Source organism: Aulonocara stuartgranti, assembly GCF_965226115.1.
Source record: "Aulonocara stuartgranti genome assembly, chromosome: 3".
NCBI classification, from domain to species: domain Eukaryota; kingdom Metazoa; phylum Chordata; class Actinopteri; order Cichliformes; family Cichlidae; genus Aulonocara; species Aulonocara stuartgranti.
The window spans coordinates 56,504,742-56,518,554 of NC_138941.1; the positions used below are offsets into that span (position 1 = coordinate 56,504,742).

Genomic DNA, 13,813 nt, shown 5'->3' on the forward strand with positions numbered 1-13,813 from the left:
CACCTTTGAGCGAAAGTTGGATCACATCAGAGAACAGCTCACTGCAGTTGTGAGTTCTCAGAATCGGCTCTCTGAGCAAAAGAATGACAACACCACGGAACGGAAGTTTGATACCATCATGGGGAGGCTCGCGTTTCTCCAATGGGAGATTGAGAGACCAGTGTCGGAGTGTTAAAGAACAGCTTTGAAATTCTCCTGAGCTGCTCGCATAAAAGAAAAATCAACAACATCATAATGCAGATACCTCCTCGGCGCCAGCTGTGGGGTCAAGGCTGAGCCGAACAAAAACACCCTGATAACGACTGTTCTTCCCATTCCATGCAAGGCCACTTGGGTTGGCAGACTGTTTACTTAGGCTGATATAGGGCGGAGGACACTGTCTCAGCTGAACTAAGGACACATGTGTTCTATTCCACTGCGGGGCAACCTGCATGTGGCCAGTAAAGCCTTGAGTCATTCATTCATTCATGATCCATCCATCCATTCGCTTCTGCTTATCCTTTTTCAGGGTCGCGGGGGGCGCTGGAGCCTATCCCAGCTGTCATAGGGTGAGAGGCGGGGTACACCCTGGACAGGTCGTCAGGCTGTCGCAGGGCAAACATACAGGGACAGACAACCATTCACACTCACATTCATTCGCACATTCACACCTAGTGACAATTTGGATTATCCAATTAACCTATTCCCACAAGCTGCATGTCTTTGGACGGTGGGAGGAAGCCGGAGTACCCGGAGGGAACCCACGCAAACACGGGGAGAACATGCAAACTCCACACAGAAAGACCCCGGCCTGATGTTGGAATTGAACTCAGGACCTTCTTGCTGTGCGGCAACAGTGCTAACCACCGTGCCACCGTGCTGCCCATTCCTTCATGATATTCAAATCTGTTTTTGTTTGACCGACGATACCCCGTCTTCACTACGCTGCTTTCTCGATTGTATGAGGGAGGTTAAAGGCTGGTTATCGAGTAACTCCCTTTTTCTAAATGAAAAGAAAACAGAAATTATTGTCTTTGAGACACATCCCTTGGGGACAATTAGCCAATATATTTGGGCCCTTTGCTACCTCCCTCTCTGATACAGTACGTAACTTGGGTGTTCTTTTGGACCTCCTTTGGACCCCCTAGCTTTTACCTTTATATTATAAAGTTATCAAATTTGTTGATTCTGTGTCAGGAAGACTTTACATCATGTGATCAAGAACAAATGAAAAGTTTCTCTGAGTCTGAAGGAGACCAATGTTGATACGACTGATGGATGAAACACTTCCTGTGTGTGGTGCAGCAGAAACTGACAGCACATAAAAAAAGGTCTCATCAAACAGCATTACTGCAGACCAGCCAGTAGATGGCAGCGATCTCCTAAACCAAGATCTGCTTCACACATCAGCACTTTGATTATTTATATTTTTTGCTGTAGATTGTTTTATGGTAACCGTGTGTTCATAATATACTGAAGAGATGTTCATGATGTCTGTATCATTTCAGAATTATGATTTTATTTTTCACATGTTTAAAAACAGCTGCTGATTATGTTCAGCTGTTCTGTCACATCTGTCTGCTGAATGAACTTCAGCTGCTGATGTTGATGAGGACCGACTCACCAACGAATAACTTAATTCTGAGAGCTGATGTTTGCCTTTCAGCTGAATCAGACAGCTGACTAATTCATAAACAGATGTTTCTGTTTCTGTAAATAAATTGTTGTTTTCTGAGTTTGAGCCTCTTCCCGTCTCTCGTTGCTCTTCAGGTTGAGCCTGGCTGTGACAGTATGTCAGTACATCCATCATGTTGGACAACATGTGTATCATAATCAGTGATTGTCTTTTCTTCTATCATTATTCTGTAATGAATGCATAGCGACATGAGACTTATCATCACTTTGACTTACAGGTTGAACTATTGACCTTAGGGCAAAGTCAGAGGTCTAATGTGACATGATATTTTAAATCTTGTTACCGTACTTTCTAAATGACTATTAACTCTTTCTAAATGTTGAAAGAGTTACACAGCACACTCTTTTTTAAGTTTTAATGTTTTTCTGTTGAAACCATTTTGAGCTCCTCTTTGGTTTACACATGATCTGTCCTGACCTGATGCAATAGGTGAAGCTGTCCTTGTGTTTGAAGTGCTCAGTGTTTACTGATAAACCAATAAATGTGCAGCAATGACCTTTAGAAACTCATCAGACCAGAATTTCTCTTTTGCAGTGACACATTAATCCTTGTCTCAGTCTTACCTGCTCAGCTCCAGCGTCTAACTTCACTTTGACAGTGACAGTTTGGATCACTGTGTCAGAGTCTGGGATCTTCATCTGTGGTGAGTCTTCTTTTATTTGTTTGTATTTTTGTTTTTGTGTCAGAGAACCCAACAGACACGAACCTTCTAACAAAGCACTAAAAAATGTGGTGAAACAAATGTCTCTGTTAGTCGTCACAAAGTTCCCAGAAAGCACCAAATTTAGAAGCAAAGCGTGAGAAAAGCTGCATCTATTTTTGTAAGGAACTGTTTTTGGAGCAAGACTTGACTTGAAACTCTGAACTTTCAGTATTAAGTTAACTTCAAAATGAAAGATCATAACTTAACCTTACTGACCAATCAAATCTTAGTTAAAGATGATAATTTAATTTACTGAACATTGTATTTGCTGATTCTTTAGGGAAAAAAAGGTATAAACTACTTTTGGAGGTGTTTGGTTGATTTTAAGCTTCAGAGTCATCGGGTTTGTTCTGCACTCTGTCAATCAGAGCCAGAGAGCTAGCTTTTTCTAGTCAAGGGAAAATCTTGTAGTGCTGAAGGGCAGAGGGCACTAGACTCGTGGTTCACTCTGACCTTCATGTGTAGAGTTACAGTGTTATAACACTTATTGTTCATTTGTAATATGATTTGTGTGGTACTGAGTGTGGCCACCATGACTGAGACTGCTGTGCCAGTTGATGAGCTCTGGTTAGAAGTATTGAGTCACTGAGATTCAAGTAGTGTTGCATAATGAACATGTGCTACTGAGTATGTGTCTGTGAGCTGACAGCAATGATAATAATGTCACCTATGCAAACACTAGTGCATTCCTAATGCAGTGATGTGATGTTAATGATGACTTTTAGTCAGTATAGTGCATCTGGCTTCAGTCACTTTACAGTATAAATTAAATCTAAGCTCATTAATCTGGCAAAACCGTGACCACAGCATAATGGTAAGAAATACTAAAATATACTGTATTTTAAAAAAGGCATCAGAAAAGTGCACTAAAGGGTTTGCCACTTTGCAGAAAAGCAGGACTCAATTGCAGGACTTCTTTAGCAGAGACAGTGAATTATTTACTGTGAAAATGGTGCAAAAACAATCGTTCCAAAAACATGACGTCCACAGAAGTGTAATCCCAGCTCTCAGTGCGATGCTCCACACACAAAAGCACTCGCTCCACAGCTTCTCCGAAAGAGCTTCTGAGCTCCCTCCAGCTCTGCTGCATAGGAGAACACAGGTAGGTAATCGCCACATAGAGTACATCATAGGGACATCACAACAATCCAGCACTGACTGCAACTTAGATACTCTCCTACATAGTGGCTCTTGACAAGATCATCAAAGGCAGGAACATGCAGACCAGAAACTGAACTCAAAGTCCTGACATTGCACAAAGACGAGAACATCAGAATGTGCACACACACACAGATGGCGGAGGGAGAGCTTGAGGAGGACAGAAAGACAGAAATGGCAAGTCAGACCTGGAGAATGACAAAAATAGATAACAATATATAAAATATATAAAAAACTATATATATATATAAAAAAAAAACAAAAATCATGATACATTAAAGTGATGTTAGTGTGCTTGAGAAAGTGAGAACACATTAATGTGTTTGTTGTGGTGCAATCAAGGTCAGCTGTCGCTGTGTCCTTCAAGGTCAGTGTTTATCTGATAAATAGATGAAGGAATGTCAGAAACCTGCAGTGACTCGTTAATCCTTGTTTCAGTTCGTTTCCTGCTCGGCTCCAGCGTCTCATTTCACTTTGACAGCGACAGTTTGGATCACTGTGTCAGAGTCTGTGGTCTTGTTTTATTTGCTTGTTTTTTTCTTTTTATCTGGAATTTCTTTCTACATCTTACTGAATAAACTGAATAAAATCAGTCTTTTTTTTCTTTGTCAAACCATGAGCACATACAAGATGACAAATGTCTTTAACAGTTGTTAAAAGCTCAGAAACAAAGTGTGAGAAAACCTGTATTTATGTTTATAAAGAACTGTTCTTGGAATCATGCAGAGACCTGCACTTAAAGCAGGACTTTGTCTCATCAAGGTGACTTAAAAGAAACTCTGAGCTTTCAGTTTTAGTCATGTGCTTAAGTTACACTGATATGAATCAGCTTAATTTCAAAATAAAAGATCATAACGTAATCTCAGTTAAAGATGATCATTTAAACAAGTGAACACTGTATCCGATGCTTCTTTAGAAAAATAAGTGTAACCTAATTATTTGGATATTAGTGTTTAGTTTGGGATGAGCTGATCGATGTTCCTGGTGAGTGTTTAATGATCCACCATTAAACACCTTTCTTTATTGTATTTGCCAAATAAAGATAAAACACTTTCTTTCTGTCATGACACCTACATCCCCACAGACTGCTGCTGATAAGTCTGCTATTTACAGAGTGGGTGGAGTCAACTCATATGAATTGTTTCAGTTTCTCCTTTGAAAATGACTCATTGGCACAAACTCAAGAGCCCAGCTGTCTGAAATGACAGAAGATGAAGCAGGTTTACTGAATTTGCAAAACATAATTCTAAGATTAAACTGAGTATTAACCTGTCTGTGTTGAACTGTAAAAATCTTCAATTAACACGATTTTTTAGTTTTTTTAGTTAACACTATTCAGGAAAAAAAAATCCTGAAAGTTTAGAGGTGTTTGGTTAAATTCATCATTAAGACATCAGGTTTGTTCTGCACAGGAGCGGATGTAGAAAGAATGGAATGATCATGTGTGGAAAAATGATCTCTTGCAACCCCTATTTCTGTAACCAATATGTCTACTCATCAAAGAATGAGTGAAGCAATATGGATAACAGCAGAGGACAATTTATTTAGGGTCTGATGGCACGATCTGTATCCAGCACTTTAAAGGATTGATGGACTGGATCACATACGTCCTTAACATACCCTCTTAAACATTAGCTTGACACTGATACATCAAAGGAAACTTAACCGACTCTAGTGTTTCAACCTGAACAACTTAAAACTTCCCTGGGATACAATGTAAACAAAGACAAAAAGAAGAAGAAAAAAAAATATTTTCATCAATGGCCACTTCTAACCAGGCGACAAGTGAATATATTATGTAAAGAGTCTCTTTCTCAGTCCTGGGGTTGTAACACCACAACCTCCTCAGTCCATAATCAGAGAGTGTCTATTTGACAATAACCAAAATGTCTTTGGATAGTCTTTGTGAATGCAACCCCCCCCCCCCCCCCCCCCCCCCCAAAAAAAAACAAACAAAAAAAACCAATGGTGTTAGCTGGCCAGCAAAATAAAGAGAGTGTATGGCACTGAGTGCGGGCGTGTTTGTGAGTACTTCGGTCCAAATAATTGAGGTCCAGATGGATGAATGAATGGCAGCCGCCAATCCTTTAATGGCAACAGCGAGACAGCACGTCAATGAGACAGCACAGCAGTAAGGCAGCACAGCAGCGAGGCATCTGGCAGGAGAATGAACAATAGTCTTCTTTTAAGGCTACTGCAGAAGGAGATATTCCCCACTAGCTCACCCAAGCTTGCTCTCTGGCACAGCTACAAGCCATGTGAGCTCATAGCCCCTCCCGCTAGGATGTACTACCACAGTCGACTGTTGCAAAGCAGCCGCAAACCAATAGCAATAAAAAAAACTCAAAATCATTGAAGAACATTTTATAACTGAACACCCAATATAGATATATACATATATACTGAAAATCACACAATATCAGATAACCAAATTAACACTGTGTTACATTTCCACCCTATTTTTGCATATGACAGTGTTGTTTATTAAAATAAGATATTTAAACGTTGAGCCTAGTTACAGTTAACACTGAATATAAATTCTAAAACTTAAATTTCTTCCTGTTAAAAGGGAGTTTTTTTTTAAATTATTGAAATAGGTTGCTTGAAATTAATGGATGTGTTTTACAACTTTTGTTTTTACAATATATATGTGATGGGTGAGGATGATGTCACTACTCATTGAAAGAAGAGGCAGTTTTTAATTATCCATCCATCTTCTTCTGCTTATCCAGGGTCGCGGGGCAGCAGCCCAACCACCTAAGTAAAAGCCATTTGGGTTAAATTACCCAAGAGTGTTTTACAAACCACAAACCTTTGAGACTAAAAAACTAAACAAAGCAGAATTGGAATAAAAACTCATCAAGTGGTCATGACTTCCTCTGCTAAACTAAATAGTTTGTCATGACATTGCACATCAACTGATGCAATAAAAGAGGAAATGCAGACACCACCCAGTCTCACATTTACTCAAATCCCAGTAGCAGTCACATGGGGGGAGTAGTTCAACAACAAACTGCAGGTTGGTACTAGAGTCATAGCTCCGTCCTACAGTCATTATGTTCTTGTACTGATCTGTGTCGTGTCTTTAAACTCGCTCTTCCGCTTTCAAGGTAAACAGCGTAATGTTCCCACAATGAAGGTCTAGGGGTGTGTGTGGGGGCTGGTAACAAATGGGTCCAGAACGGAATGGAAGGAAAACAGTCAGAGGTTTTTAGTAAATAAAATATTTTTTATTATAGATAATCTTAACATAAAAAGCCAGCAACGCCGTTTTTCCAACACCACAAGAAAAAGAAAAAGGTTGCAACAACAAAGAACACAACAACCAAACAAAAAACGAGCGAGCTTCAAAAGCAAAAGGGCAGCTGACTCCTGCTGGGGAATCAAAAAGAAACACTCATTGCATTATAGGGTATTGCCATGATGCATTGAGTGTCACCTCTTACACCCACCATGTGCATATACGCCTCTCTGCATCTGATTATTATGTATTATTAATCCCTGGCTCTCTTCCATAGTGTGTCTTTGTCCAGTCTTCCTCCCCTCACCCAAACCGGTTATTGTAGGCTCTTTACCTTAAAATATAAAGAGCCTTGAGGCGACTATTGCTGTGCATATTCTGATAAAGGACAGAGTATCATAAAACATATTTTGTAAAAATGAAGATGTCACTCCCAAGTGTCACTCTCAGCCTCAAGTGACACTTGGAAATGTTTGAAATACTGAGCAGAACACTTCCTTAATCCTTTGAATGCCGTTGCTTATTGTTTCTGCTGATTGACAAGTTTTATTGACAAAAACCACCTGAAGCATGCACATTGTCATGCAGAGCTTTTTAGTGTTCCTCTCACACCCTTTTCTTCTTGTTCTCATTCCATCACTGTCATGAGTACGTCTGAACAATGGGACACACACCACGAGGAGGCACTTCCAGGGGCCCACAGGCCCACCCTGTTACTAGCAGCAGGTAGCTTTACTGCTGCTCAGGCCCACAAGCCCACACTACTCACATTAAGCAGCAACACTCCCACATGCTTCTACAACTCCACATGATAGGATCTCTTCCGACACCTAGGACACAATCTGGAGACACCAGAGAAAACCACCCTCCCACATCCAGTTCATCCTCAGCATTATATGACCTCAGAGAGGTGATTGCTGACTGGGGGGGTGGAACAAGAGAGGAGGAGGCGGAGAGAGACCACACCCCCACAAGGGCAATTTCAAGAAGAGGTCCTGCTAGGGCCATAACATTTAGAATCACTTTTAGTCACATTAGCAGCTGTGTAGATTATAGACTATTGAGGTTTATTTTAAGTAGAAATCAAGTATGATTGTTTAATCAAAGAAAAAGTGGTCTTATCAAAAAATTAACATTTCAGTCTGTATGTTGAGATTTAATTTAATTTACTAACGCTTTGCAGGCTGAGTGTGAAGAGGACACAGAAACCAACCAAATCAAGATGTTTCACTGTTCAGACCGTGACTTTGTTCTCATCCATCCTCTGTGTGCATCGTGGGCTTCTTACTCTGTTTCCTTGTGGATTCTTATCCTCTGTTTCGTTTTAGTCAAAGGTAAATAAATCTGTTTCTACCAAACTCTTCTTGAGTCTTACATAATTCTCTTTAACTGATGATTATATTTTAGGCATTGATTCACTTTGAAGTGTTAAAAATGTTTCCAATGTGACTTTTTACAATGCTCACATATAGTTTAGAAACCATCTGTTTGTCTTCAGTAAGCACTGAGGAGACAGTGTGTCAGGTTACAGCAAGTTTCCTGTAACCACGAGTACAGACAAATTAACTTCCCCTTGACTCTGTCCTTGTGATATATTCAAGACTTAAACACGTGTTGTGAGATAATAATTAAATGCACAGATTGGTGACAGTGTTTGGAACCATAAGGCAACAAAATAGAAAAATAAACTAGGCTCTGCCTGTGAATCACCTCTCTTCCTCCTTCCATCTCTTCATCTCATCTAGCACTCTCCACTTGCTGTCCATCTGAGAACAAGGTGCAATTTGCTATTGCATTAAACTAGTATTCAATTATCCACACTTAACAACTCTTGCACCTAATCCATAATAAATTAATGATAGAAATATATATTATATAACCAAAAAATTGCATTTATTATTGTTTTTATACTTGAATACCTCTGCAATACAACAACTGGTATGCTCCTTTTGTCACGGTTTCCTCCTCATCTCCTTAGATAGCATATCTAGACAATGCATATACACGCATATTTAGTTTTTATGTTTATGAGTTTTTAGTGAAATATAAGCCCTCCAGAAAAAAGGGAAAGTCCTGTAACTAACTTTAAATCCAAATATGTTCCCTAAAACGGTGACAGAGCTACAGACCCATGACAGCCTTACACAGGTAGCCAGCAGCTATGACCAGCACTACCTGTGCAGTTAATAAAAGGACAGGTAATGTTTGTCGCGCTGTTGCACACACAGCACGCTCGTTTGTTTCAGTTTGTCAGTTGTCACAAGACAACTTACCAACCTGTACATAATAAGTAGGGGTGCAACGATACACAAAATTCACGGTTCGGTTCGATACTTTGGTGTCACGGTTCGATATTTTTTCGATACAAAAAAATGTTCATGCCTTTTTAATTTGTCATTTATTAAAATTATAAATATATATTTTAACTCAAAAGTACAGTTTTTAAATTTAACCCTAACCCTTGTACATGTTTTTTATTTTGACAGCGAATGCGCACCTGCGGACCACTTATGTGCAGCCCTGGTTATTTAGCTCGTCATATTGCAGCCACAGAAATTCTTTTGTCCATGAAACCATAAAGCTGCACTTTCTTTTTGCCTTATAGTCTGATTTGTCATAACTTTTCCGTTTTGTGGTAAGCTTTTCTTTGGCTGTCACTTCTTCACCCTGACCTGTCTTATTTGGCTCAGCAGAACTAAAATAATATAAAATATATATCATATATCCTGCTGCTTTTACACACGCACTCACATAAGCTCAGCGATTCTCTGCGCGATCAACCTCTCACATGTTTAAGCTTGCTGCGGGAGATTTCACTTGTCATGTTTGCGTAGTAAGCTAACGATTAATAAGACGATGTCAGAGGAATTGGTGCACAAATTATCATCACTCACAGATCAGTGCTGTCGCTCTCTATACACAGTTCGCACGATTGCAAAGTGAAAGCAAAAAAACAAGCGCAAATTCAAACGTGATTTCAATATGTCACATATTGACAGTGGCTCACCGATGCCAATGACATAATTACCCAGCTACATTTCTGAAAGAATGCAAAAGCATTGACATATATTTTTCCTTCCTACAATAGCCCGACGGGCAGGGCAGAGATAGATTTTGGTACCCCGACTGAAAAAATCGCTAGCTCCAGGACGTCGGGCTAGCGATATTGCAAGCCCTGTATCTGATTGAGGAATCACTCATCTTTGTCTTTGCACTAGGATGATGTCGGCGTAAATGTGCAGTCATATTCGTTGTGTTCCCACTAGTGCTTTCAGGTTAATCTCGTTGAAATGACCTTAACGCCACAACACGGCAAATCTCCGTTAACGAGCTACCGCCGATCGCCCCGTGCATGGGGCTAGACGGCCAACACGTTAACGAGCTAACTGCGCTAACACACTAGTTCCCACCCATGTAATTGAGCATTGCGTGGCACATCCAACATACTGTTTTACTTTAGTCCATGACTCGCTTACCTTCAGGGTCATACGTCACATGAAAACCAAAATAGTTCCAAACGCCAGATCTGGTCCATGTTGCAAGGAGAGCTTAACTTTCTGTCTCGCTAGCTTGCCCTGCGCTCTTCCTTCTGATGATGCTGTCTGTGTTGAGCGCTCAGTGGATCTGCGCTGGACAGTGCAGCCTAGGCGGAGTAGTTGAACGCAGATTCACTGAGCGCTCAACACAGACAGCATCGTCAGAAGGAAAGTTGATAAAATAAATTACAAATTTTGTATTGTTCGATACATATGCGTACCGAACTGAAAGCACTGTATCGAACGGTTCAATATCGATACGAGTATCGTTGCACCCCTAATAATAAGCTAATACTCCTGTATGCTATACACCTACTTACTGGTTTTTGTTGCATGAGCCGGCATCCCCCAATTTTATTGTGTTTCTCATACAGGCCCGCACCACATTTTCTTGTTAGTAACGGTAAGTGCGTTGAAATGATAGAAATATTAATTAGTTAGATTACTAGTTACTGAAAAAACAATGCCGTTATTCTCATCATCCCAGCATACTTAATTAAATGTTTGTTGCTATATAGAAATGATTTCCACTGCAATCGAAATGAACATGTAATCTATCATTTTGTCCACATGATCCCAGACAGGAAACAAGACTTTAACAAACAGCCGAGGGAATCTCCTTTTTTGTGTTGTTGTTGTTGTTATTTTATTTTTTTTATTTACACAAAAATATCGTCTACTTCTACTGTTTTCTTATGTTACCTTGCAGGAAAATCTCATCTGGTGTGTCCATCTCAGGTTGTAGCCATGCTGGGTGATGATGTTGTTCTTCCATGTCAGCTTAAATTTGCTGTTGATACTAATGCTGAGACTGTGAACTGGATCAAACCTGGTCTGGACCGAGATGTCGTCCATCTTCATAAAGATGGACGGCTGGTGTTTGAGAACCAAAACCCATCTTATCACTTTCGTACACGGGTATTTGTGGATGAACTGATCAAAGGAAACGTCTCACTTAAAATATTCAATGTCAAACTCTCTGATGAAGGAACGTACAGATGCTCCATTCCCTGGATACATGAAGAAGCTTCCATTGTTCTCACTGTTGGTGAGTCAAAACATTTAAACAAACCGGATTTAAAGTATAAAGAAGCTGTATGATAGGTGGAAAAGAGTTAGCAATGCCTTCTTTGCTCTTATCAGGGTCAGCATCTACACCCATCATAAAGGTGATGTCAAATATCAGCAGCAGGATGGTGTTACAGTGTGAGTCTGCAGGCTGGTATCCAGAGCCTGAGCTGCTGTGGTTGGACGGTGAGGGAAACCTCCTCTCTGCTGGACCTACAGAGACCCTCAGAGGTCCTGATGACCTCTATACTGTCAGCAGCAGAGTGACTGTGGAGAAGAGACACAGCAACAACATCACCTGCAGAGTCCAACAGAGGAACACCAACCAGAGCAGAGAGACACACATACATGTTCCAGGTAATAATGACTCACATTCACAAACAATCTATTCCATTATTTTGACTTTAAAATGTTTGTCACTTTCATTTTTCCCTCTAGTGGTAAAATCACACACACTTCCTCTAATCCAGTGTATGATGGTTTGTTTTGTCCTTTAAGGTGAACACATCAGTGACTCTACATTAATTAGCTGTATCGGTGTTGGAGCAGCTTTCTTGATGTGTATTATAGTGATGTTTGTTACATGCAAACTGAAGGAGAAGCAAAGTGGTGAGTCAGAAATTCTTTTTTTTATTGTCAGTGTTATCTGCAATAAGAAATCAATACACTGTAGGAGTAAATTTATATGTCATTTGATACAGGGGAACAGAGGAACACCAAACAGAGCACAGAGACACACATAGATGTTCCAGGTAATAATGACTCACATGTAACTGAAAAAAATCTCTGTATTGCTTGATTTTTGATCTACTCATGACCAGTTTTAGATTTTGTTTTTACTTTTTATCTTGTCAGACAATATAACCATGCATATTATATTCACTGTATCATTCATACTGTAGTGGTGTATATTTGCTGGACAATTTTGTTTTTAGATTTTCCTTTTACTCACTTTATCAAACTTTATATAAGAACATCCAGTTTCTGTGACACTACACTGTCAGTATCCTCATGTGTCAGCTCATACTTAGAACCTTAAGGTTTCATGGGGATTTCTTCTGTACTGAAAATACTGGGATAACCTTTCAACCCTTTAAACTTTGAAGGTAAAATTTAAGTATCGATGATTCATTTTTGTGATTTAAAGTAATACTACTCTGTGTTTTCAAATTTAAAAAATCATCTAGTCAACATATTTTATAATACTAGGAAAACCTCATATAAGGATTTAAAAACAAAAGGAAAAGTGACTGAAGAGGAGCCCCTGGCAGACCCATCAAAGACTATATTTAAAAATGACTCAGAACTTCATTATAGTTTCAGACATGTGTTTGTTATTTCAGTAAAAATGAAATAATACTGTTTTAATTTTCTCTTATTCATATTTTTTTCTCTTAATCATATTTATGATTATTATTAAAAAGCTATTTACACTTAATTCCCAGATTACAGCAAACAAAATCCAAGTGTAGTAAATATTTATATGAATGGTAACTCTGTCATTTATCTGTATTTGTAGACTACATGAACGATGGAAGTGAACAGACAGAAGAAGAAAATAATGACATAACTCTCTTTGATAACAACCAGACGGTAACATCAACACAGGGACTGCTGGAAAGTGAGAAAAGGTGGTACGAGTCGTTTCAAAGATTTGACTGAATGACTTTTTCAGTTATGGCTCCTGACCATGTTAAGATGACCCCTCACTGCCTGTTTTATAAAATAGTTAAAAAATCATTTTTTATTCCTTTGCTTTTAACTTTGAATGAGTGATGTCTGCTCACCTTGTATTTATTGTTGTTTATATTGTTTTGCATTTCAGTGTTTTGTATATCACTTTGTTGATTTCTGATGTTTTAAAATCAGTGCTCTATTCTCTAATTTGACTGAATTTATTTTCTTAGTGTTTATATAATCGTACCACTTCTCCCTGTGTGATATGTTGGTCATTTTTTGTGCGCATCAAAACAAGTTGCTTTTTGCACTTGAAACTTTTTTTTCTACAACCAGTTGTGATTGTTGCTGCTTGTAGATATGTCCAAGAATCAGGTGTAATTCATAAACAATTAACAAGTAGAAATACCAAGCAGCAGAGAATCAAATATCATTTAGGATCTTAAACAGTCGGTAAGAGTGAAGGAGAGAGGAGCGAGCAGCAGCAGGACATAACTGTTAACAAACATAACTCACGCGAACCTGCAGGGAACAATACTGCAGTAACACGGTAATACAATATCAATCAGGAGTCACAAGTTGATCTTCAGCTTTGGAAACGTTTTTTTTTTTAATCTCTGAACTGGTTGGGAAACCCTCGGTCGACTTTTTGAGTCCTCGTGTCCTGATCATTTAACGCAAATATATACACAACTTAATCAAAAATAAAGACATCTGCAGCTTTAATTTGAATAATAATAGTTGTCTTTCAATTT

The 13,813-nt window shown here is 39.1% G+C and overlaps 1 protein-coding gene and 1 long non-coding RNA gene across 2 annotated transcripts; both read left to right on the forward strand.

Annotated features, from left to right (window-relative positions):
• Positions 1-6,537: 6,537 nt before the first annotated feature.
• Positions 6,538-11,108, forward strand: LOC309701700. The gene is made up of 3 exons (XR_014275222.1): positions 6,538-6,555; positions 7,961-8,111; positions 11,023-11,108. It is a non-coding gene; the product is annotated as an uncharacterized lncRNA (long non-coding RNA).
• Positions 11,109-11,434: 326 nt separating this feature from the next.
• Positions 11,435-13,043, forward strand: LOC309698569 (butyrophilin subfamily 1 member A1-like; the record flags this gene model as incomplete). Its single annotated transcript, XM_082521089.1, has 4 exons — positions 11,435-11,738; positions 11,880-11,990; positions 12,083-12,133; positions 12,901-13,043. The coding sequence occupies 4 exons, from the start codon at positions 11,435-11,437 to the stop codon at positions 13,041-13,043; spliced, it is 609 nt and encodes a 202-aa protein (XP_082377215.1).
• Between the last annotated feature and the right edge of the window lie 770 nt (positions 13,044-13,813).